Source organism: Calonectris borealis, chromosome 3, assembly GCF_964195595.1.
Source record: "Calonectris borealis chromosome 3, bCalBor7.hap1.2, whole genome shotgun sequence".
Taxonomy (NCBI): Eukaryota; Metazoa; Chordata; class Aves; order Procellariiformes; family Procellariidae; genus Calonectris; species Calonectris borealis.
The window spans coordinates 77,014,991-77,042,398 of NC_134314.1; the positions used below are offsets into that span (position 1 = coordinate 77,014,991).

General features: G+C 37.8%; 1 protein-coding gene across 1 annotated transcript in view; it reads right to left on the reverse strand.

The window, feature by feature from the left end:
- The window catches only part of PRKN (parkin RBR E3 ubiquitin protein ligase), an 808,128-nt gene that overhangs the window by 281,663 nt on the left and 499,057 nt on the right, over positions 1 to 27,408 (reverse strand). The window contains exon 7 of the mRNA XM_075146290.1: positions 18,772 to 18,908. Coding sequence (XP_075002391.1) covers positions 18,772 to 18,908 — 137 coding nt within the window. The remainder of the gene's footprint in view (positions 1 to 18,771; positions 18,909 to 27,408) is intronic.

Below are 27,408 nucleotides of genomic sequence, written 5' to 3' on the forward strand. Positions count from 1 at the left end.
CCCCATCATTCACCCTGTATTCTATATATATTTTAGAAATATATTCCTATAAAAATGTTAAAAAGAGTTTTACAAATTTTATTAGAATTATTTTTCATATCCATCTGCTTGTAAAAGCAGGCTCCCTTAGTACTAAGATTCCAACTGTAGAGGGCCCTGAGGGAGAGGAATAGTATAATTTTTTTTAAAACCTCTCAAATTATGCAAAGCAGATTTCCAACATATGAAAAGTATCATAAACTTAAAGTCTGCTGTGAGCTAAAAGCATGTGCCAATGGAAGTCAAGGGTTCTAAGAGCATAAAGTTTCCATTTTTATTCCTTAGATTTGCAAGATATCTCTAATCGGCACAGCTTTAGCACTGAGCTATGCCCAGACCAGCTCTTCAACAAATCTAACTTTTAGCATTGTTTGTGCACATTCTGAGAAGACAAAAACTTGAAAAACAAAAAATGTTTCTCTTGCAGGCAGTACTAAAAACTGTGCAATTTGATATTCCTCAGAGGTCTGGAATTGTAAAGGTGCTCCAGTTAAATCCTGGTGGGACAAGGGCAAGAGAGTTGATTAAAACAGCTATAACTGCAGTAACCACACAGCTTACAAATGATCGCATGAATACCTAATGCGTGTGGCATTACACAATGTGACAGATGAATAAAATAAGCGACCTTTTCAGAGTCAGATTGGCTGAGCAGGCACACAAGGGCAACTGCAAAGAGTGGTATTTGGGAGAAGCCACACAGGAAGCTCACTACACAATCTGAGCAAATTTGTCATTTTACATATAGGCTACTGACATGTATTATAGATAACATAAACAAAAGTTAGAATTTTAGTTTAGAATCACAGAATCATAGAATGGTTTGGGCTGGAAGGGACCTTAAAGACCATCTAGTTCCAACTGCCCTGCCATGGGCAGGGACACCTTCCACTAGACCAGGTTGCTCAAAGCCCCATCCAACCTGGCCTTGAACACTTCCAGGGATGGGGCATCCATAACTTCCCTGGGCAACCTGTTCCAGTGCCTCACCACCCTCATAGTGAAGAATTTCTTTCTCATATCTAATCTAAATCTATCTTCTTTCAGTTTAAAGCTATTACTCCTTGTCCTATCACTACACGCCCTTGTAAAAAGTCCCTCTCCAGCTTTCTTGTAGGGCCCCTTCAGGTACCGAAAGGCTGCTATAAGGTCTCCCCGGAGCCTTCTCTTCTCCAGGCTGAACAACCCCAACTCTCTCAGCCTGTCTTCAAAGGAGAGGTGCTCTAGCCCCCTGATCATCTTCGTGGCCCTCCTCTGGACTCGCTCCAACACACATGGAAATGGAAACAAGTGTTTTGGCAGTAAATATTTCGACTCTGGCTTCAACAAAATGAGTTAAGACTGTTAGAGAAGAACAGTTTCTGAGTGATGATTGTTTCAAGGAGCCTGGAAGATCTCATTCCTCTAAGGGCAAGAGAAAAACTCTTCTAAGCCTAATAGGCAAAGTAATATATTGCAAAGTTACATTGCTCCAGCAACTTAGAAGGAAAAGAGAAGAACTTTTAAAATAAGGGGAAAGCCTCATGTGACAAATTTAAGAACCTACAAAATGTGCTTAAAAGAATCATCCTTCAAGAATACATGTTTAAACATGGATAACTAAAGTAATAATTCATTCTTAAAAGCAATCACTTTGGAATCATATTTTGCTTTCAGCTGTGATAACTTTATTATTATATATAGATATTCAATATATAGCAGGGTAACGGGATTAGAACTACAGTGTAAAGCTATTCACTAGTGGATTGAAAAATTCAGGCAAGTTGATTGATTTATATTGAAAGAATGGTCAGAGCAAGATTTAGCCGATATAGTTAAATTTAGGTGATAATGCTAAATTATGTATATACCTTAATGGAAAAATGTAAAAATGTAATGTAAAGCTAAATAAAAATGTACTTGTGCATTTGAATTGCACTATCTTCCCAACATAAATTTTTTATGATGATGAAGTTAGATGACATAAAGCGAAAGCAAAATACAAATAAATATACATATCTGTACAGATGTGAAACTGGATTGACAGGAATCAGAAATGTCAATCTAGAGTAACCTTAGTTCTTTCAGTTCATTTTATAAATACTCAAAGCAGCAGAACAGCAAGTTGAATCAGGATTACTCTTTGCAGGTGCAAATAATTTCATTCTGCTTGGATTTGCCCAAGTTTCTGGGTGTAAGTCTATATCTACATGCTGCCAGATCAGCAGTTTGTAAGTGGGTGGCTGAAGCAAGCCAAGATTTCGGTGTTATCTCTTCCAGATTTTTCCGGTGCATTAGTATACACTTTCTGGCTGCAAACAATAACATACTGTATGTGTCATATTGTTAATACTATGCCTTAATTTCAGATGTAAAACCATCTCTCAAAATAGAGCAGAGAGTGAATTAAAAAAGAATGTCATCATACCAGAACTGTGAGAAACTAGAAAAGCCAGAGAACCATATTTTCAGGTTTCTTGGATATATCACAACATATGGTCTAGAGAACATTTTATATTTACAACCTCCCCAAAATACAGAATTGTCATTCACAAGAAGACTCCTCTGCGCTTTTGAATTCTGAGGATCAGAATTTAATCTCATTTTGTCTTTTTTGCTGGCATAAAGACACATTTTCCAATAGTACCTAAGATAAGACATTTAATTTATCTAAGAAATAGTCTTTATTTTCTGGTCTCTATTTAAATGGTCAAGAAGCTCCCTACATACACATGGGCCCACTGAAATCAAAGTTTTCAAATTCGGGAGCGTTGTGTTACTGGGCTGAAGTAATTATAAAGAATTTCAGTGTTACAATTAAAACGAAACACCTTTCCCCACCCTAGGTACTTTTCAATGTCAAGATTCAAATGGCTACCCTTTTAAACTTTGGGGGAGAAGAACTTTAGACCATGAATAAATTTAACTTAAATTCTCCAATACCAAGATCCATGCAGAGCTCTCATTAGTTTCACTGGGAGTTGTGCAGAAAAATCTCCCATTTTAAAAATATGTAACTCAAGTAATTGCAGGATAATAAGTATCACTTTAGAACACTGTTCTAAAAGGACTATAAAGATTTCTACTAAAAAGAAGCTGTGACCCTCAGTTGCAACTTAAGGTTGCTTTCAAATATTTAACCTATGAGATAATATGAATTACATGGTACTTTTAATTACCATAATTAAAGCAGTAATCATCTTTGAGAAAACATGTTGGTCACACACTGGTCCTGATTTCTGGAATACCAAAAGTATGAGTACAAATTTCCTTATCTTGCATATAATATCACTTCAATTATCCTACTTTCCTGTCCATCTGTACAAACTGATTATCAACAGCTTTTGGCTGCTTTGCGAGAGACTGAGAAAGTGACCTTAACACACACATAGCAGACACAGGAGGATCACGCTAGAGTTAGGAAACTCTGCCGGTGCAAGATGAGCAGGGGCTGCCCTGAATTTCGTGGTCACAGTGTGTTGAACAACATCCCTTATACAACTTGTAAGGCATCTGGAGAACAAACCCAGCACAGAGCTGGCCCATACAGAGAAATACTGTTCCCTTCCCAAATTTTAGTTAATGTCCAGGCTCCAGTATAGTTAAAATGAAAGCACAGGTTAAATCATCTTAGGTTTGGTCTAAGGTTGGACCTTGCTATTTGCACTAAATCACAGTGTTGCACTGCTTCAATATGTAGTTACAGAGCGTGAGATCTGTCCACTGTGTCATATATTCTTTCAGTTTTACAAATGCTGTGAATGCCTACTATTTTGTAAACAAAATTAGAATAATATAGATGAATTGGAGGTTGTTTTGTTGGGGTTTTTTTACCATTAGTGACCTGGATTTTATGTGTCCAACATTTAAATGTCAAATCTGTTACAGAATGCTGCTTAACTGGGACTTAGAATTAAAAGCAATGGAACAAAGGAGGAAAAACGCTTTCATGAACTTCGTCCAGTACATGAAATACACTATTATGCTTTCTGTACATCTGGATAGTCATACAATGTATGACAGGTTGAAATTACTTTTGAATACAATGGGTTTTGAAACAATGTGTTTTTCAGGTTAGGATGTATTTCCAAATATGCTGTAAAAAAGCAGGGAAAATGGGTTTATTTAGAAATAATAAAGCAGTTCAGTGAATCAGTCCATCTTGATGACATTGATGCCATCTAGCAATGAGTTTGATGCATGAAAATTCCTTTATCCAGGAAATTATGCAAGTCCAAGCATAAACATAAGCATTTGAGTATCAAGCAACTGGGTTAAGCATGTGCTGCTAATTATGCATGTTTCTGGGCACTGCAAACGAGCAATATTCCTTCCATTGGTGAAGGACTGAACCTAAGCAGCAGCATACCCAGAATTTTCTGAAAAGAGGGAAACAAAGGAGTGAGCTACAGGTTTCTTGCAATAAGGGCAATGAGTAAAAGGTGGGGGAGTACTAGGTTACCCAAGGATGAAACAGAATGACATAAGAAATCTTTGTTAGAGTTTCTTCTTCTTATTTATTGTGGATGTCATCCAACTGAGCACAAGAGATTAGGCCCTTTAGGGGCAACATTTATTACAGGCATAATGTGACTGTTTTGTCCTCAGCTTTTGGATGTCACTTCTGTGATGGGAAAGAATTTCATGTAACATGCCCATAAATCCAGATGAAGTCAGGAGGAGATAAGGAGTCTATTACTAGTTTTCCAAATCAACACACTAAGATTTTTTTCTTGAACAATATTCTACATTTGTTTTGATAATGAGAATATTCTAAACGCTGACAGTATTTTGCATTTTTAGAAGTAAACCTTAATTTACTTTGTAAGAAAATGCAACATGAAGAAATTGATTCTTCACATAATTCCTCTTGACTAGATTTATTATTACGAAAATTCTACTTTTCATCAAATAGGGTAAATATACCATTTGTAAATACTTCTGCCTTGAGGTATTTTCTGATGAATATTATTTTTAGCTTTTTGCCAAAAAACCCCCTTATTTCTCAAGTGGACTGTAGCACTTAAAAATATACAGCAAATACAGAGTCACACCAAGTAAATTCAGAATAGCTTTCATGATAGTCTACGGAAACTAGTTTAAAAATTCCTGAATAAAGGAAAAAGCCCAGAGTGAAAAAAGCACAAACTGAGAGGGAAGAACGCATACTACTAGAATAAATAACTCCCTATGGACTGACAGATACACTGTAAAAAAAATTACTTATTTTAATTCTGACGGAGACATATCAGACATTCAGTTCTCTTGCTAGTAACTAATTATGGTCAAAGTATGCAATTCATTATTCATACGACTGTAAGAGAAAACTGTCACATCCAGTGCAAAGACGCTATGCAGTTTCTGACCTTAACTGTGCTCTAGCTGTTAATAACTGCTGACTAGAGTTAGTCTGATTCATTAGTGGCCTCAAAAATCCCTATTCAGATGGTGTGCCATCTAGAAGTATGGCTGCTTGCACTTCACTGCTCATCTTGCCATTAAGAATAGAAGACAGCTATGTTAAAGCAGAATAAAGTTTGAAGCCTTTATGAACATTCTAGAGCACTGGATAGAAAAGTAGACAAACCACTGCATTTGCTAATAATGTATTTTTGCGTTCTTTTGGTTTGGTATTTTAGGGTGGTGGGGTGCTTTTTTTTAAATACTGACATTCTCAGGCAGAACAGACCCGTATGGAAAGTCATAAAATTCACACTACTTACCCCAGAGGCTAGAATGACTTCCTTCACAAATAAATAATTAGGCAGATTTACAAAATGCACATTATTTTCCCAAGTGACTGGAACGGCTCCAAGCGATTAAATACATAATTGGGTAGTTTTTCTAAAATGCTTATTATTTACCTGAGAGTCTCATCGCAGACTCTCTGGTAAATACTGTCTCCCTGCTAGCAGTTATTACCAAAAACGCCTCCATAATTTCCAGCCTTCCTCCAGCAGCGATATAAACAGAGGATATTACTTGGGGCAATGGATCATGAAAAACAAAATCTGACTGTGCCAGGCAGCCTATTTAACTGACAAGATGAGCTTCCTTTGTACCTGGCATTGCACTCTTTCGTATTACAAACAAGTATAAAGCAAACAAAAGGACTTTTGAACTTTTTGGTATTTCTGTTTGTGTTTTAGCTGGCCAGAAATCCTGCTGAAGGCTATGCCTATGCGTGTTTATGTGCATGCATGGCTACAGAAGAAAAGAGAGGGGAAAAAACCCCAAACTCTTATTAATTGTTTTCCTACCTGGTAAAGATAATGAAGGAAACATCATGTGTTAGTGACAAAACAAATAAGCAAGCCCCCAAGCCCCACACTCCATTTGACACAGGATTTTCTTTCCCAAGCAGCTTGAACCAAGCTATCAGAGAGGACCAGCCTTAATCTGTAACTCCTCCCATTGCCTCTAGGGGACACGCAGTCACAGCATCAGGCGTGCAACAAGTGAATGTGAATATTCCTGCTCACGATTCACTGGTTGGTGTCTAAGCTGAGCACAGAGAGACAGGAAAGAAAAAAGTCAGGCATTAAGACCTACCTGGCTCACCTATGCAGCCAAGGAACAATACCAAATGCCCTTTTCCTAGTGATCACAGGCAATAAAACTGACCCTCAGAAGTGACCCCTTTACATTACTCCACCTCGAGAGTCAGTTTTCCATATGCTTTTATCTGCCCGGAGGCCTCACTGCTTTGTGGTCCTTACAGAAGAAATCAAGAGTGACTGGAATCTCAATTAGAAAAAAGAGGGCAGGAGGAGACAGCAAGGCATGACAAGGTGAGGGAGAGAAAAAAAAAAAGATGAAAGGAGAACTGAAGAGCAAGAAAAAGAGATGGAAAAGAATCAGAGGGTGAGCCAGTAATATTTAGGGATCAGGAAATAAGGCAACAAAGATGGGCAGACAACAAAGCGAATGGCAGTGAAGGACAGAATAGAAAATATTTTGCTTCTCAGAAAGAAAAAAAGGAAAAAATAAATTATGAAAAGAAATAATGTAGAATCAGAATAGCCTTACTCTTAAGGAAAAAAAAAAGAAAAGGAACATAGAGAGAGAAAGAAATCAGAACAACTAAGCAGGAGACTTTTACTGTGCACACCTTTTTCACTGTATTTCCCAGTAAGATGTTTCATTTATCTGTTTTTTAACACCTTCAACTAAGCTATTCGTGTTTTACACATATATAAAATGAATTCACAGTCACAACCAAGTATCTAAAACGGGAGTGAGAATTTCTTCAGAATTCTAATTTGACAATAAAATGCCCTGGATATTTTGGCCATTTCAGTAAAAATCTGACAGTAAAAGCATTCTCAAAGCATTGCTGAGGAGTGTCTTGTGCAGTGTGAGCTACAGAGCTGAAGGCGGAGTAGCTGAGGTGTACACCAAATGGTGACAACCGCACACTTTGCCAGATCATTGCTTTTATAGCAGGTGCCTCATTTTTTATGAGGTTTAAAAAGAGACATCTAGGGCAAAGGAGAACAGAGAAGAGAAGAAAATAGGTACTGACAGGTAGATAGTGGGTGACTCTGCGAGCACACCAGGATGCTACTAGATGCTCTCAGTTTCAAATATAATTGTTCCCATAACATTCTGACCTCTGTTACCAATAAATAGATTATAGGATGCATCTTAGTGCTTCAGTCTAGGCCTGTTCAAGGCACATAATGCATATTCCACATATTATGTAATCTTATGAATGTTGCTGTATGACAACTTATTGTTTACTGTTGAAATTTATACATGAGCATTTGCAGTAAGCAAAGTTTGCAAGATATTGACAGGGAATGCGTGAATACTGTTCAAACTTAAATTGTTAGCAAGGGACGCGACCAGCAAGGGTCTGGCAAGTGGCACTTCCATGAGCGTTTCAGTAATAGGAAAGTCTTATAAGAGAACCTCCTTCAGCCTCGTTTTCAAGCCATTTAAACAATGTATAAGCAAAACATAAGTTCCACTGTCATTCTCAATTAACTGTATCTCTTCTGCCTTTTATCCCTACTTTGGCTATGAATCAGACTGAATTGTGTAGTAGGAAAGTTCCTTTTTAGAAGGTGTCCCTGATTCTGTCCAGCCATGCTATTCACCTAAACTCTGCAAATTGCAATGTTAGTGTCCTTACAGGTATTTAAAGGTCAAAACATAAAATATTGCAGTAAATATTGAGATATTAAATTGTTCTGGCAGATCCTATTGTCCTGTTACTGTCACTGAAATAATGAGGCTACTTTGTTTTTAACACTGGAAAATGAAACATAAACATTTCTAAACTAGCCCAAATTTATCAGGCATCAAAGTAAAAAAAGCTAACTGTAAGCCTCTGCATAATTCCTTTACAAGACCTTATTAAAACTCACCATCTGCTTAAACTCATATATTTTTAATCTTAAAGAATCTAGACTTATTTCCAAATAAGACTACTTTTTATCATATAGTGGCAAATCTGTATACGCAATAGCTTGACAGTTTAGTGTATTCTTAGTGTAATAGGCTGTGACCCTGCAATCCAAATTTACTTGGACCAGTACGTCTTTTCATGGTCTTCTCCCGACTGCCTGTGTTCAGCGCCATTGCTCCATCTACCCTCTCTGTGCAATGGCAGTTCCAAACCATCCAGCAAAAAAACCCCTAACAAATCTCAAGCAGATAGATTACAATTGCAATATCCAAGGACCAATTCTTGAAATTGGCCTATGGCATCAAATTCTAAGGAAAAATACTGAAGTGTGATACTTCAGTCAATGCCAAGACTGACACAGTGCAATGTGCAGATCTTCAGATTTCACAAACCTTTTATTTTTTAGTTAGTGTGAGAAGATCTTGAGAAAAGCACAGCAGATTGCATCTCAGTGGCATTTCATCAGTGCAAATGTTGTTCCACCCTCACTTCTGATTTCCACAAAGTGCTTCAGCTACAAAGAGGCAGTTTGTTTTCCACACTTACAAGACCCTTTTCTGCATTCTTAGGGAAGGAAACAAGGCTACAAACTCACAATGGGTGACATGATGGCTTTTGTAATGTGAACATGCATTCCCCATAGACAAGAATGAGAACACTAAGTTATTCCGTACAGACCTTTCATCTATCACCAATTTCAGCCACACGATATTGGACTGCATTTGACCCAGATACAGAATGAAAATCTCTTTTCTAAATCATACACCTTATTTCCTTCCCCCCCATTTCTTTCTTTTCTTGAAATACATTTCTGGGGAGATATAATTTATTGAGACACAGTTTGAACCATGTTACTTTTTATAACCCTCACTTGCACCTACATTGTGCAATCATTTGACACATCTGCTATATCAAGAACAAATCTGATTTAAGATTTTTAATAAGAACTCACATCAATAAATTATAACAGATTGGTGATTAGTAGTATTATTTATATGCAATATTTTTGTACCCCTTATAATGCTGATGTCTGCTTCACAGGGATTAATTATTTTCATAATTTTGTCTAAGTAGTAATATAGAAAATGTCAAAAAGAAAATTAGATTTTCACTTTCCAGACACAGAAATTTAATTAAAGCCAACTCCTTGTTGAAGGGGAATGTCCTTAGCTGGTTCTGTGATGTGGCAGCAGCTCTACATGCTGCCGTGTGGGAGACCACGGCTCAGAAAGTGACTCGGGGAATATTAATCACCAGGCTTCAGAGACTAAACACATGCTGAATGTGCCACAGTTGGTCCCAGGTTATTTATGGAGTATATAAGGTAGCAGACAGTAATGATTTCTTACAAAGGCTGCTGCTTGCATAGCCCACCTCAGAGATGGCGCTGTACTGAAAGAGACCCTCTGCTCAGATAAAAACCGATCCATTAGGAAACCTCTAATTACCCAGGCATGAAAGGTCAACTTCCCCTCATGCTGCTCTAAAAGTCTAAGATGAACACCTCAAGCACATTCCAGCTCTAAAAATTAGCATCTTCTACAATCCGTTGGACATTTTTAGGACAAACACTCAGGTGTCTCCAGTCTGAGGAAGAACAGTCCACATATAAACCACTGAACTTCTGTCATTAAAAACTAATTCCTAGCCTCACCAAAATGTGAAGGAAGCTGGAGGCATTATTTTCTCATTTCACCCACCCTCCTCCGGTAGATCTTTTTTCTTTCATTCCTTGAATAGTCACCAACACTTCTCCTTAATGCACTGCCTCTTTTGCCTCTCTCTCAGTTCCTTCCCTTCGTGAATCCTCTTCCCCCTATTCCCTGTATATTATTCCTTCCTTCTATTTATCTTCATTATCCCCATCTTTCACCCAGAGTCCTCCTCATTAACATTAACTGCCCACGGACTAGAATGGGAGCACCAACAAGGCCATTCAGGACTTCTAAGCACCATCCAGGGACAACTGAATCTAGTCCTGGTTTGAAGTGACATTGCAGCCATGAATGAACACAAAAGTTTCTCATTCAGAAGCTGATCCTTTTTTCTTAAAAAATACATTTTTCTGGAGAAGATGGACTTCAAGGAGATAGAGTCAAAATCATTGTACTTGCTATAACACCACTCACATAAGATGAATTAGAAAATAGCTTGAATTAAAAATCTATTCAAGCAGTTGAGTGTAAAGTTGATGACTAACAAGACTCTATTACTTGATTTTATTGTTCATATAGGTGATGATTTTTCTTAATCGGATGGCAGCTTAAAAGTGACTTGCCAACCATATACACACATGAAGTGATTATTATAACATAAACCAATATGGGCAGAAACACTTTCAGTCAGAACGAATACCTTTCATTTCCAAAGACAAAGCCACAGCTCTTACTGGCTCCAGTGAGACAGAAATTCACCTCCACTTCAGCTGGACATAGAAATGATGAAACATGGACAGACCCCCACACACACTTCTGCGACTGCTTCAGTATGTCTATTTTACTTTGACACTGGAGATCTTATTTTATAGGAAAGAAGTCTGCTTTGAAAGTTCATTCCCAGTTGCTCTTAAAGCCAATTAATTTCTAAGCAAGAGTTTTTCATTATCTCTTGTCCTTTATTATTACTAACCAGAGCAAGCCTATGTGCACTGTCATCTCCATGCAATTTCCAAATGAAGTATATTGCAACAGAAGAACTAGTAAGACATAAGGGAGAAAAACACCTATGGTAAGATATCTCATACTGAATTTAATTATGGCAACTCAGATTTTTGTGAGGATCACATGGTATGATTTCAATGTAGTTGTTCCCAGATAAGAATCCAATGCCTGCCTCAAATATACCATGGGATCAAGCTCTGCTTGTTCTAAAGATTTTGAGACTGTTTAGATATGGAGTCGGCAATCTGCTGCTACGGAAACAGAGCAAAGACTTGAGGGAACAAACCTCAGACGTCGTTGCTTGAACTTCAGGCAACATTGAAAATGGAAATGAAGGAGCTGTTGCGACTTCTAACCATGTCCTTTGAGCCAGCCTCATACGCTTGTGCTAGTAAAGGAATACAAAAAACCACTTGATACACTGTTGGTTCATGTTTATTTTATGTCCACAGTGAGAGGAGAATGCAGAAGACCATAAAACGTTCTTCAGGAAACTGCTGCAAATTCAATGAACTCTTGAGAGTAAAAGTCTGGTTTATCTATATGCTTTTGGTTCTCTTCTCTGTCAAAGTCTGGTTGGAATAAACTTGCAATTACTTGAATGAGGTCAGGTTAGCTTCACCTGCTAGACCAGGGTAGAAAGCAGGCTAGCTGCATTCTCTGATAAGCTCCCAACAACTTTAAAAAGTAATAGGGGAAGTGGATGATCTTTTGCCACAAAGGTCTCTCCTACAGGGTGCCGCACAGAGCTATGCCACTTGTTCAGTGCACATACAGTCTTACAGAACAAAAATCATTATTCATCTTAGCATATTGACCAAGAGTTTGTAGAAAGTTAAAAGAAGGGAAATTAGAGGAATCTACTTTTAAAACACCTTAGGGGTGAAAAGGAAGCAATATGCTCACGGGAGAAGCACCGTAATGAGACTGACTGCACCAGGGTTCCAACACAAACTCAGTCAGTGATCTCTTGTGCAACCTCTGTGTGACTTGTTGCCTCTGCTTCTCATCCCATGTTTTACCTACTCAAATGATAAGCCCAAAGGGGCACACATTGCCTCTTACTAAGAAATATGTACAACTAAGTCAATGGAGTATGTTCAAACTACCATAACGTGAATAATAAAATAACTGTAATAGTATGAACATGAAGAAGGGAAATCATCCCTAATAAATACTTATTCTGCCCATAATACACAGGAAAGATACGGTCAGGATTAATGAGTAGGCTGAACATCTGAATTATTCTTATATAGGGAAATGATCTAAGGTTCACTGTTCATCAAATCAATACATGTGTATAGTAGCTTGTGGAATCTGCTTTTTATGAAGAACTTTTTGGGAATGACAGGAAGAAAAGGGTTTCCTCCTCTATATTGCCCTTCACCACTGCAGTCCTTGCATTCCCTCTGCAGAAGGAGTAACCAGCTTCCCCTTGGGACAATGAAAAGAAGCAGCTTAGTGGACATGCAACCCTTCCTTAGACCAGATAGCAGAGTTCAGCCGTGGGAAATTAATGACAGAAAGAGTCCAGGAAAGAGTTAAAAATAGGCCAATTATTGCCAAATGCCCTTCCAAAAGATGCTCAGATATCCCTTTAAGAATAGACAACACGATCACATATCTGCACGTTCCAATTATTGCCAAATGCCCTTCCAAAAGATGCTCAGATATCCCTTTAAGAATAGACAATATGATCACATATCTGCACGTTCCCTGTCATGGGCAATGCTGGGAAAAGAAAAATACAACTAGAACTGTAACCACAAATGTTCTGAAAACTGTAATTGCTTGATTATTAATTCCTTAGAGTGGAAAGATCCTCTTCTAACATGTACAATATTTAAAAACTAAAAAGCATTTCTCCAGCCTCCTACACCTGCTTCTGTACACTCAGATATTTCATACCAACAAGAAATTACAAAAAGTTTATAGCTATCAAGAATTTAACACCCCCTAAATAGTAAACTTAAGGAGCACTTTGAAGAACTTCCAAAAACTGCAAATGTGTGTGCTTTCAATCCCTTTTATTTTATATCTCTAATAATAAACTGCCATTTCCTGCATTTTCAGATTTCCTGAGCTACTTCAAATATTTTTAAGCAGGATTATTGGAGAACACAGATTTCAGAAACTGTTGACGTATTGAGGCTTCACACCAGGTAAATCTTATTTCTCGTACCAACCGGTGCACTCTTCCATTTTAAGCCCCACTAAACTATGCCTGCTTCCTCATTAATTCTTGAGAAGGCTCTGTTCATAGATCACTGACCTTGACTTTAAAATCCCCTGCGCACACATGCCTTCCTAAAATTAACAGAGATTTTCCCTAGAACAGAAAAGATTCAAACACACTATTTGGAATGATCAAATCAAATACAGTTTTCCTCCTTCCTTTTACTTGCAAACTTTGCTTAGGCTACCTATTTATCCTCCCCTTTTCTTTTTGGGTACAATTTTGAAAGATGATTCAGAGATTCACCACTGCATTGACATCCTCTATAGGAATAAGAACATACTGTTATTATACAAATAGCATCTAATGGGGATAAAAAATTTAATCTTAATACATATGCCTCCTTAATCATTCCCCAGAAGCTTTCTTTCAATGGAACATGGCTCTTAAGGCAATTTATTATACTTTAAAGCTTTAGTCCTTTTTATTAGCAGTTCCATGCACAAACTGGTGGTAGTTTCACTTATTTATTTATATATGTGTGGTAAAATCAGATTACTTCCAGATACAACAGGGTTTTACAGTCATCAGGAGAACTGCATCCTTTATCTGGATTTCTTTAAAATACATCATGCATATGATTACTCGTCAGAAATAAATTGATGCAAAGACATTTTTGCAAAGTGCCTACAGCAGTGTAAAACCTTGTCTTTCCTTGGCCTCACCAACTTTTCTTCTACCAAAGATCCGTGGAAGTTTATTTTACCCTGAGGACCAAGACCCATAATGCTGTAATGCCATTTTAAAAATGAAATGGTGATCATAAGAACAGTATGTGTTTAAATGGGGTAATACATTGTATATTTGTATACAACTCCTGCTTTGAGGTAGGGCTATGAGATTCTTTGCCCTGCACAGTAACTAAATAACCATAAATGATCTTTCATGCATATGCAAATCTGTCCCTCTAAGCACCTTATTAATTATTTCAGAGATACTTGGAGGTCACCACTCATGGAAATTTCTATGCATGAAGCCTCATTAATACAAGACACCATACAGAGAGATGGGATAGATTTTTGTTGCCATTTAACAAGGGCAGAGAGAGTATAATCTGTAACGTTTACTTTTTTATTTTAATGACCAATGAAATCTAGCCAGCTCCTATCTATAAATCCTTGCTCTGAGCTGATACAGTGGATTTGAATCGTGGGGCTGCTGCCACACTACTCTGAACAGCTAATCCTATCAATGCACCAGTTACCGTGCTCAGAGCTCTGGTCCTCAACGCTGGCTGTTCTCAGCTGGAGTAGTGCTGCCTGGCACCAGATTAGCAGCTAAGCACTAAGGAATTAATGTTGTTCTTCCAAAAATCACAGCAATGACACATTTTGTGTTGGAACAAAGTGAAGCTATGGCATTATCAAGGTGGTATATCATAGCTCATCAGCTGAGATGATAGCCGCCTTCTGAACACATATTATCTCCTGCTTAATTAGGCCACATAACAGAAATCAAAGAAAAGCAAGGATATAACCACACAAAATACCTAAACGAAATGACAAAATGCATCTTCTGGCATATCTGTGCCAGGAAGCAAGAAATTAAACCTACTTGAGAAGCACTGTTTATCTGAAATCCCTGGATCTTTTCCAGCTCAAGTTATTATACACATGTGATAACACTGATCTCGTCTGTCACAGTGACCCTTTGCCGTAGCAGCTGCTGTTTATTTTTATTCTGTTGTGTGTGCAGTGCTTTCACCTCTAGATTGATCCAATAAAAGATATAAAAAACTTGCTATGTTGGTACATTCCCTTGATAAAAATCGGGAACAGTGAGTCAAATGTTAATGGAAACTGCAGGCTATGTTCATTACGTTATCTCTATTTTTGAAAAACACTAGAATGAACAGAACTAATTGGAAGTGCAAACAATTTAAATAGGCTTAATTACAAAACCAAACCCTCCTGTACAGTTCTAGGGCAATGTGTGCACATATGCCTTGAAGAAATGGGCTAGTGTTTTAAATCTATTCTTACATGAAAATGGAAAAGTAAAATAATTTTTGCAAAGTCCAAACTCAGAACATTAGTATTTTCTATTCAAGACACCATAAGTACTACTTCAGCATTAGTCTGTGATGTTTAAAAATACATGTATTAATACAGACTGTTTTGATCTGTCTGTGCAACCTGGTCACCTACCATAACATAAATCCCATTACAGTAAATATGACTTTGTTTTGTATTCCCCTTAGAAGCAGGCTCAAATCAACATCTAACCTTTCAATAAAGCTCAGATCTAATATTTTTTGCTTTGAGTCATGCTGTTAGAGATAACATGTATTAAACCAACACTGCCACAGTAAGAAAGAAAAATGGTATTCATTCCTGTCAAGGGGAATTCATTTTAGGCTTCACTGAGGTAATTAGAGAAAGTTGTGTCAAACAGTGCTTTATCGTCCTCACATGTAAATACAAACTGCAAATTACAGTTGCAAAAATGAAGATTGCAAACTGTAGACTGCAAAAATGCAATCTTACACTATTCAGTAGGAGTGCCATGATAAGTGGAAAAGAAAATCACATGATACTGTTCTGAATGTTTCTTAATTGAATTCATTGCTGATGAAAGCTGCTGCATCCATAGCTATGAAGGAGGCTAAAATCCTTTGTAGCTGAACAGTAAGAGAGGGTTGGCAACTCAGGCATTCCTCTTCTTCACAGGTGTGATGCAACTCAGCCTCATGACCTTCTCAAAGGACAAAAGATAGTCACCAGTTCCTAACTCAAATATAACCTAATTCTAGAAACAGCCAAATTTCTTGCATACCAGAAAGTAGGTTCAGGTAGCTGCAGAAATGAACCAGTGAAGTTAACACTTCCGGTGTGTGCTAACAGCACTGATTAGATTCTTCATCCTGCAAAATAGTCTGAAAGATGATGCTTACAAATGCTTTTATTGATACAGAACTGCTAAGAGAACAAAGAGAACTGACGGAGGTAGCAATCAAGTTTAGGGTTTAGATGGAATATTATTTAAAACTGCTGAATACTCAGAGATTGTGACTGAGAACCTTTCCGTGGTTCACAAAGCATGCCAGCACAGTATAATGTCAATACTTCTTAGAGATAACCAGGCTGGCTCTGAGCAAGCAGGTATGCCTAGACAGCACCACACACCACTGTGCAGAGATACTAGCACAGGTCCTGAAGTACTATTTGCCTGGTCAGTCCTCATCAGCCTACCAGAAGTGTCAAAGAGCCCATCCTATGTGCTACACTGACACAGCTATACTTCCTTCCCTTCAGCATTACGATTCGGCTCTAGCTCAAGAATGTCTGCACTGCACAGCACTGCACTGGACTGCACTGCGGCATGCCTAAACTATGCACGCCACTGGCACAGGGAGCACCTCTGCAGAAATTTTTCCAAGAAACATTCTTACTAACTGGAGAACAGAGAGAAAATGTATTGCAATTGTATTATTATTACTACTACTACTATTAGTACTACTTTAATGTATAGTATTTTGAAAACAACTTTCTGATTTGCGGAGTTCTGAAACTTTAAGATCAGCAATATTTTAGCATTTCCATATTTAGCTATTTTAACACTTAAAGTATAACACAGCTGAGGCTAGATTGGCAGCAATAGCTGCTTTTCCATTCCCACAGCTGAACCCTATCTCACTTGAACAGTAGAAGTACAGTCATCTTTTGTGCATCCTTTTCGGTATCCCTTTTTTAGGCCAAGCCTATGTCTTCCTCACCTCTCAAAGACTGGAATCACATCCCTGAGACTTTCTGCTCTGTATTCTTGCATTTTCTCTTAATCCCATCCCTACTCTGCTTCTACCGCTCAATTCGCATAGTGTTCAACACACAGAAGAGAGAAAAACACTGGCTTGCTACTGGCAGCCAGGAGTAAAAACTTCTGCAAACTTCTTAGTCTCCTCTCTGTGAAAAGACAGATGAAACTTCTGCACTGAATTAGAGTTGTGAGATACATGGAAAAATCCTAATATAAGTTTTGTGCAGCATGACTAGCAATGGGTTTACAGACAGAAGAGGCGGAAGGGCCATTAGTTTAACATAACAGCCTGAACTGGAGGAAGCTCTGTGACACTAGCCATGGCTGCAAGGAGGCCCACAAGACAGGAGAAAGATGAGTTGCCTGCTGCACCACTGGGATAACTGATTAACCTAAGGAGCTACCAGGAGAACAGGGAAGAGAACTGATAAACGAGGGGAAAAAAAGGATGGATTCATCTCAAGCTGATTAATTTGTGTGGGAGCAGAAAATGGATTAACTTTTGGAGAAGCAAGGAGGGAGGCTGAGAGTACGGACTGACCACACAGTACTACAGTAATGTCAAGGTCAAGGATAAGAGCACTAGGTATAAAGTTCCTGTTAGGTTCCTCATGACAAGTTTTCCTACACGACATTAAAAAGTGTTCTGTGCAGTATGACATCAGTGTGTAAATGCAGTAGCAGGCCAAACTGTTGGGGAGGAAATAAAATGAGACCTGGTGAGACAGCACATAAGCAGCAATTCTAGTGAAATGTGAACTGATGACCATTGCTAGATTGCTCCTGAAGCAATCAAAAATAAATAATTTGAAATGGTTCTTACTAATCTACTTTCAATATCCTCAAGGCATGTCCTCACATTAAGTAAATCGCACTCTCCTAAGAAATTTTGTCAATTTTTCTCCCATCTGAATGTCAGCCATTCAGGTAACCAGGCAAAACCATCTTCTATGCAGCTTCTAATATGCTGGAAAATGACTCTCATACCACTATACAGCACTTGTGACAAACATATATGCACATATGCAAATTTAGCAACAGGAAAAATAAATTCTAATATATTTCTCCACAGCAAAATTTTTGAGAATTTTGCAGTCCATGTGCCAGTGTAATTGAATCAGTTCTCAAAACACATCTTCCAGATTCAGTGTAAGCCTTTGCTTAGTTAAGTCAAACTTTGTTTCCTACTCAGGTAAAACAGATAATCTAACAGATAATCTACCATCTCTTCAGGGTGATCTACATTTCATTCAATGAGGTAACAATTAGTAGCAATAACTTCATCAACAGTAAGGCTATTTGAAATTCCTATTGCGGTCCTTTTTTTACAGGCCAAGAAAGTTAACAATTTACTTAGTTTGAAAGTGGAAATGTGGAGGTCAAGGTGTTTTTTCTAACCAGAATGTAATGCTATCATTGGCTAGCACGTCATGATTATAAAACACTAATGTGAAGAAAGTATGCATTTGCTTTTAAAAGAAATGCCTTTTGGAATCCAGTTAATTCTCCAGTTCACATGCTCAGCAAGAACCACTTCAATATTCAAATATTTTCTCCATGAAACGAAACAACTCCTATAAAAACAGTATAATTCCACAGATATACTCAAAACTAATAGGTGATTAAAAAACCTTGCCCTGAAATTAAAATCACATAAATTTTTAAAAAGAAAGTCAGCTAAAACATACCTACGCAAGGGAGGGAATAGCCAAGCTCTGCATCATGGATGAACTGACGGTCATTCAGCATAGTCACACAGTACAAATGGAAACAGTCTAGGCAAATGACATGGCGATGCACGCACTGGAACACAAGCACAGGACTCCTGTTAAAAACAAAACAGTGAAAATGATTAATAAGGACTGGACTGAACTCCACAAAAAGCTTTGTTTCAAACTTATAATTTTATAATAATTTTTCATTAGTAGTACACAAGATTATTATGCATATAAAATCAGAATTTAGCCTGGCATATTGCAGCACTTTTAAAAAGAGATGGTTTCTAACATGAATCATGAAAATCTAACATGAAAACTGGAACCTAAAGCAAGAAAAGTGTTTTAGTAACAGAAATCCTTTGCATGAGGTGAGGTAAGATTGTATATGGTAAAACATCAAATGGTACTAGGTAGGATTAAATAGAAATGTGACCAGCTAGGAAAGCTAAACTTTGTCAAGACCAGCCTGTGCCTTCAGCCTCTCAAGGCAGCCACTGGAACTCTACTTACAGTAGTAATAATGAGCAAAATAATTCAGCTTCTGCTCAGAGGTATGGGATTCAATTTGGGAACAAGACACCTAAACTTCAGTGCTATATATAAATACCTACTCGGTAAGCAAGAAATTCCCACTATAGTCAATACACTCAGTGGAGGCTGGAGCTGATCAGCCTCCAGGTGTCTACATTAGGGTGAGCTGAATCACCTGCTTGGCTCCATTGTTTGTATGGACTAAATCTCCACGGACCATTAAGGGAGCTCAGACACCTGCCACACATGCAGACACCTACATGGAGACAATGAAATATGGGTATCCCAAGCTTGACATGATACTGCTTGTGGAGGTGCAGAGAAGAAACACTTGGAATAAGTGAGGATAAACAGTTTTACTCCTGAGCTGGCCTTACTCCTGAGCTGGCCTGCACTCAGAAACCCTCCAGCAAGGAGGGGCAGCAGCTCCCAAAACCCTGCTCAGGACCAGTACACTGGAGGTGAAAGCAAAAATGAGTAATATAAGAAATATTACATACACATGAAATGTGTCTTCACTGCGGGAACACTATGATAAACCTAATGGGTTTGCTCTAATATAAGTTCACTTCCGCTAATTCCTGATGGACATACCTTAACTGACAATTCCAAAATAATGACTATGACCCCTTTGATAAAGTTATGTGCTCTCTAAGTGTTATACAATACTGCTTGCTTATCTCTTCTCCTTAAGGAGTATTACCAACCTCAACTATCAAAATTGGAAAAATAAAGAGAGAGATGTGTTAAGCTGAAAAGAACAGTGAGATTCCCATTCAAATGCTGAACTACTCCTTTTATTTGTCTGTGGGCAAACACAGGTAGAAATGGGTTAAGTGTTAAATTTATTTAGTAACTAGGAAGAAAGAGAATTATTTTTAAAAATAAAAGGAGGAATTCTCACATATTCACTGTACTCTGGAAGACGGGTATTAAAATACAACATCAAATACAGCAGGACGTGTGATAAAATCATTAGAGTTAGCAATACTTCTATAGCTTGTATAAATCCTGCTAGACAATGCTTTGAAAACCCACTGAAACAGTAAAGCACCAAGCCCTCAATGTGGGAATACAACTGCAAAATATAATCAATAATAATTTCAGATACTGTATATAAGCATTTAATCTTCCATGAAAACATGCTTTAGAGTTGCACATACTATAGAATTCCTGGCAGTGTGATGGTATGTCCAAAAATATAATCTCTGTGTTTTAAGGATTTTGTTGAATAAAGCAGCTTAAAAACTGAATTAAATAAAACCTCCCTATTACTAATCCTTATTAGTTGCCCACTTGCTGTTCTGAATGTAACAAATAATAATTTTAAAAAGACAGCTGTAAGGCAACATGAGAAGTTGATCTGTATCATTTTAGTTCTGGATGGTCTCAAAATCATTATAGAGAGCTGGAGGAGCAGTTATCTTGTCCCTATGGTGCAAAAGTCCCCATGGCTCATTTCAACCTTAAGAAAAACACCCCAAAGATTTCTTCCTGAAATGCAGATACAATCAAATTTGCCTATAGCTTTAACAGATATCTCTCTTTTAGGGTTAATTGCTCATTTTTATTGCTTCAGTATCTGAGTATCTTTTTAGTTTCATGGGTAGCTCCCTGGATCTAAATTCACACCTCTCTGACCTTCATTTCAAAGACAAAATATATCTTATGTGTGAGGAGAGAGCCACAAGAGAAAGTCATCAAAAGTTGAGTATCTTAAAAAAAACAGGCCAGAAATGAAAATAGAGTTATTAACACTTCCACCTAAACTTGTATGAAACCAAGACTAACAGCACTTCATTATGCAGATGAACTACTACAATCAGTTAATAATGTAAATTATTTTGTGATAATCAATTTGCTTCTTAATATATTACAACTCTCTTAAATCAAACTATATTCTCCAGAAGGGGCGCAGCCATATATGTACACATTTAAACTGCATCTTTAGGAACAACATCAATGTTAAAATGTGCTATCTTTTAACACTATCAGACTCACAAGCAATGCATACAAACTAGATATAAGTCTGGGTTCTGACTGTGTCACAAAACACAAGCTTAGCTTTCACAGCTATTATGCTGTCCGCTAATTTTGCAGCCCACAGTATCTGTGTCATAAGGCTTTGAGAAACTCAATCTGTATGCAATGCAGATTTATCCAAATTCATTTGGCATTGGAAAATGCATTCCAACATTTGCAGATTTTGTATCGTAAGAAAGCGCTTCTAGTTTAAGAGAGATATAAAAGTTTGGTTCCTGAGATCTGTAAAGACGAAGATGTAGAGATTATGTTCATAATGCCCAGGTGAAGCTGTAAATGCTCATTTAGGATAACCCCAAGAGTTATTAATAGAAGTCTTGCTTGAACCAAACACAATTTATTTTAGAAAGGAGTATTATGAAAGTCAAAAAATTTGCCATATAGTGTAACAAGGGCCCTTGCTCAATCTAACATAACAGTCTAGTAATGTAAATCTGATGTATATTTCAGAAGATATTTCATAGGTTCCATTTCTATAATGTGTTTGGCTGAATTAGAGGCTTCATGAGAATAATATATAAGAAAAATGTGTCTCGCAGCAAGGGATAAATTGGTCCTTTTTGTTCGCCAATTAGGAATGTAACCACTTTTAAAAATTGAAAATTCAACTTTACAATGCATCACAGAAAATTTCCATAAGAAGTCGCTCGCTCCTGTGCTCTGATTCCTTTTCATTAGAATTTTATCAGCATGCATTTACTTAAATGAAAAAGAAAGGAGAACCTAAATGTTTCTGCTTCATGTTATTACTGTCGGATGACTGTGTGGCACAACAATAGCACGGTTGGAAGCGCTATCTGGTCTGTACGCTCTTTCCTCCTTCTCCTACCTGAGAAGCAGCAAGACGTAGATAATTCTCAGACAGACTACAACAGTATACTGGCTAAATAAAGATACGAAGACTTGGTCTTGTTTAGATAAGAAGCCCGCTGGGAAATAAATTGTTCTAGTATATCCCAAAATCTCATGGCGGTTATTAATATACTGAGAATGAGTCCAATGGCTATGAATGTGAGGGGCTACTTAGCATAAGGAATTATTTGCAGACATAACAGTGGATTAACTGACATATCTTTCAATGCTTACCGAAGAAAAATGTGGGGCAATTTGTCCCTTGCTTAGTCTTTATCCTTCTTACTTTGAAAAAAGCCTGACTCAGTGAAAGTTAAACAACACACCACATATATCAGTCCATTATTTTTTAGAAAATGTAAGTAGCCACAGTCTGAAGAACTTTGGAAGAAGGAATATATCTAAGCCTGTAGAAATCTGTGAAAAACATGTTGGACAAATCTGTGAAACCCCCTTGAGGTCATTTCTAGGTGACAGTTGGATTTTTCTCACCTCAATCTCAAAATCTTAACCAAATAATAATAAAAAACCTTAGCAGATGTCTATAAGGCTGCATTGCTGGGATTACAGTCAGTGAAGCAAAAATAGCCATTTGGGATTCATTTCTGTGCAGTAAATAAATCTGAATGCACACAGCTATATCACAGCCTTTAACCCCACCTATGAGTGCTATATTTATCATAACACACTCCTGCATTTCTAATACATTTTTCCATGTTGGCAATCTTTCTGTACTTCAAAAAGCTTTCTATGTAACTGCCATGAAATAATTTCATTTATAAATGGATCTCTATGCCATTCCAAAATGAATCTTTGTTAACTTACAGGTCAGATCGATAAGCACCATTCAAGAAAAGATGAATCACTCAATAAAACGTGTAAAAAAAAAAAAGAAATTGTGGAAAATATACACTTTGGTGACATAGACACTACAGGCACTCTCCTACTTCATAAACAATCAAAGTAATTAAACAGAAATACTGTCCCTGAGCAGCACTCAATCAGTTTTGGCTCTACGCTTGTAGCAGAACAAAATCACAATGCCTGAATAAGCCAAATTATTCATCCATCACATGGCTTCCTCATAGAACTGTCTGTAGGAAGAGTATAGTCTTTTAATCCATACAAAGCTGGTGCCACATCTGGTTTTCCTGTCTATCGCATACAGTCCACAGTCTTATTCAAAACTATTGAAATAATTGCCTGTTTATGACACTTTAAGTGCATCGTTTTCTTACCATGAAAATACTTCCAAGTACTTCCAGTTAGAGTAGATTATTAAATTCCATTAGAAAGATGTTACTATTTATATAAAATAAAAAAGTAGAAAATACAGAAAAATTACCACAGTGATTTCTGTTTTAGAACTGAGGCAGTTTGGAGAAAAGTATAGCAACAAATCCTACCTTTTAATGAGCAATATGCTATTATAGATAAATAGAAACAGTGACCTAGCAATTGCAGACAACCTGTAAGTAACAATGCAGGCCCCTCAATATTTAGACAAGACTAGGCATTTGAAATGGGTATCAAGATCTTACAAGAGAAAAGAAACAATAATAAAGTACTAAGAAAGAAATCTCACTGGTATGACTTTGCAGTCAAGAACCCATCTTTCATGGACTTTCAGGAACACACAAAAAGTACATCCCTGCTTTCCCCTTCCTAAGGGATGAAAATAAAACTTTACATAGACTGTGCCAATTAAAAAACCCAGTATATACTAATACAGTATTCTCAGAAAACTGACATATTAAACCCACTAAAACAACCAAAAAAAAATCTGGTTTTGTGTCTTTGATCACTTGCCACACAATGCATCAAAGGTCATAAAGTGAAGGTTATGAACAGCATGAGACATCGCTGTGTAAGCTTAAATTTTCTGGCTGTGCTTCTGTATAAAAATGTATTCTGACCCACAGCTGTTAACTTAAAGGGGCATTGGCAAGTGAAATCTGACCTACTTTCTCCTCTGTTATGTTACATGTTTTCCTCTAAAATGTGCTTTCATGTTTCTTATTTCTATTGGAAAGCAGCGCCAAGAGGCCAGAACCCAGGAACGGCCTGACAGTAATAAACCAGAATATAAGAGGAAAGAACAGGCACACTTAAAATTAGTGCACATGATGGCAAGTGCTCCTTTCAGCAGTGCTCCTGTTAACTCTTTTGTTAAGTTTTTTTTATGCTGAGGAAGTGACACACATTATTGCCTGTAAAATCTGTGATCACTGTGGCAGGCAACAGCACCTGCCTCCCAAGGACACAGGTGAGGGAACTCTATGTTATGTGTACTGGTACATTCATATTAGTATCTGGCATTAAATATGTGCTATGCCTGCTTGCTCAGACATGCCTTGTCTGAGCTCTGTGTTCAGACACAATAACCACCCTTGGCACTAACAGCTGAATCTTACGATATCAAAGAATGGACAGTGATTAGGCTGGAGAAGAAACTTTTCCTGTAATCTGTCAGACTAGCTGTCTACAGTGCGCCTCTGCACAGCAAATAACTGATAAATCAGTCATGCTTTGAAAGGAGATCAGCAGAACCTGCTCCTTTTCCTTCATCTGTGCTTTTAAAACCTCATTAATGCTCCACTGGAGAGAAAAGGAAAAGACCTTGGTAATGGAAGCAAAAGGTGACAAACGTGAACAAAGGAAGCAGCTCATAAACTGCCCTAACCCAAGCCCTGATGCCAGCTGACAGTGGGAATACGAGAACAACCAATGGGACAGTATAAGTGTGCAATGTCTTTGCTTTTCACAGAGCATGGAGGACTTTGCATGGATGTGGTTCTTCAGAGCTCAGGGATCCTTGGATATTGCTCTATTCCTCCCAGCAATCCCCTGGGAACTCAAGGACTGGCTGCCCTGGCATCAGGCTCCCCATGATTTTTCACATGTGTGAACTTACCAGAAGTAAGGCCATAATCATCAGTAGGAACACAGCAGGAATGGCAAAGCAGCCTCCTTAAATGTTAACTCAGAACCTTTGTAGCTAGCTGAGCACCAGCTTACTGTGAACCGATTCCTCCATACTGGCTCTTTTGCATGCAATGACCTCCTAGAACCTATGTCACTTGTACCCTCAGCTTTTGCCACCAAAGGGTGGCAAATGCTTCTTTCACCCTCCCCTGGATTTAAGCTGGCTCACAGAAGACTTTACTCTCCCCTGAGGCAGCACCCAGCCTTCAGCAGCACAGGCACATCGCGGGGCAGTCCACACCAGCCACACACTCCATTTTGCCCAAAGGGCCTCCCTTTCACAGGCTCCTGACTTTCTGACTAGAGATACACGACTTTGACAGACTAGAGACATACAGTCAGAAATCAGCCTAGTTTGGTTCCAAGAAAAAAAAAAAAAATCAGTGAGGTAACCTATGAAGTTGGGAGAATGATGGGATATCACGATAAAAGGAGGAAGGGCTAACTCCACCTGCACAAGCAGCACCATGCAATCCTTCAGTAATTAAAGATGAATAAATAAAAAAAGTCAAAATGCCTTTGTACCCTACTGGCCTCTTATTCCCCTGACTGGTTGCCGAGGATCCCATTGATTTCTTCCAAGGATTTAAATCTTATTTGGTCTTACTCCTTACATCTATGCTAGCAAAATTAACATTGTCAGCAAATGTTCTTATGCCACTGGAATGCAACTGTCTATGCTGTTAAATTGTTAGTATGGGCCCTGGCATGGTTTTAGGCTTGCCAAATAGCGAAGTCCCAAACAGTTCCTGGGCATAGAACAGGGGTTACCATGTCCTGTCTCCACAGGCAACAGCAATCTGCATGTGGCCACCCTGTTTTAAAAACTAAGAGAGTTTAACAATACAGATTTATGGTAGAAGAGCTTTATTCTGGGACCTTTCTCTTAATACCAAAGCTTACTGAATTATTCTCTGTTGTCTTATTTTTAGACTCACACTTCCATTCCCCAAACCAAACCTTTTGAGATAGCCTGTGAAAATTATGTTGTCTGTAAATACATTACATAGAAGAAAAGTTTCCCAACATGAAAGACAAGACAGAATCATGACCTCTTTTTGCCTTTTTGTGGATGCTGAAACCCCTGGGAAGACACAGGAGAAAAAGAATATTGGATACCATCTTAAGGGACGCTGTCACATTATCCTCTTCATTCCCTGGGACTCCAGGAGGGACTAGGACTGTTAGATACAGCATGTTTCCACTGTGTAAATTTCAGTTATTCCCTTCCAGTTAGCTTTGAAAATACACCCTAGTGCATGAACTGTAAGATTTTGTCTCTTAACATGTATAGAAGAAAAGAAAAAAAAGGTAAGGTAGAGAAGGGGGGAAGAGGGCGAGGAAAGAAAGATGTAAGAGGGAGCAGGAGGTAGAAGCTCCTAGAGCATTATCTTTCACCACCTTAACATTATGTTTTATGCTTTTTCTTTGCTTTCTTTTCAAATATGAATATTCCATTTATATGTTCATCCAAACAATAAATTGAGGGTGCTTCCCATTAAATGAGCCTTCAGTCTCAGCCAAAGATATGATTATTATCTTATAAACAAAAACACCCTCAAGTTATTGTTATAATAAAGAGATTTCTTTATAGAAAATCACTTTTTTCAACTCCTCACTAGCATTATAATTTACAGATAATATTTTACCCTTTCGTCCTCAAGGCAAATACCTTAGCATAAACATCAAGGTGCAATTATCTGAGAACACCTTCTACATCAGCACCTCCACTCAAAGGGAAGAAGAACAAGCCTTGGGCTAGCAAGTTTCACTGAACGCATTCTGACTTAGTAGATTTTAAGTTTACAAAGCAGTTAATTCCCCTTAATAGTCTGAAGAAAATAGTTTGCAATGTCCACCAGAAAATTGTACTAGCAGTGAGAATGGTTTGTTTATGACATTTTTCTATACTGCATACAATCACTGTCATAATATATTCATATTGTGGTTTTTTTTTTCTGATCTAGTTACGGCCCTTGTCACAAGAACAAGTGTGGAATTTAAATGCCCAACATGCACACAGCTCTGTGTTTAAATCTCTTCATTTGCCTGCTACATCCTTTTTCCTACATGTCAACTTCCATTACATAGAAGAGTAAGTGGAATCAACTTTCCAACCAGAAAAAAAAACCAAACCCCCACACATATTAAATAGTAAAAAACAGACAAATTATTACAAAGTTTGAGAAGTATCAA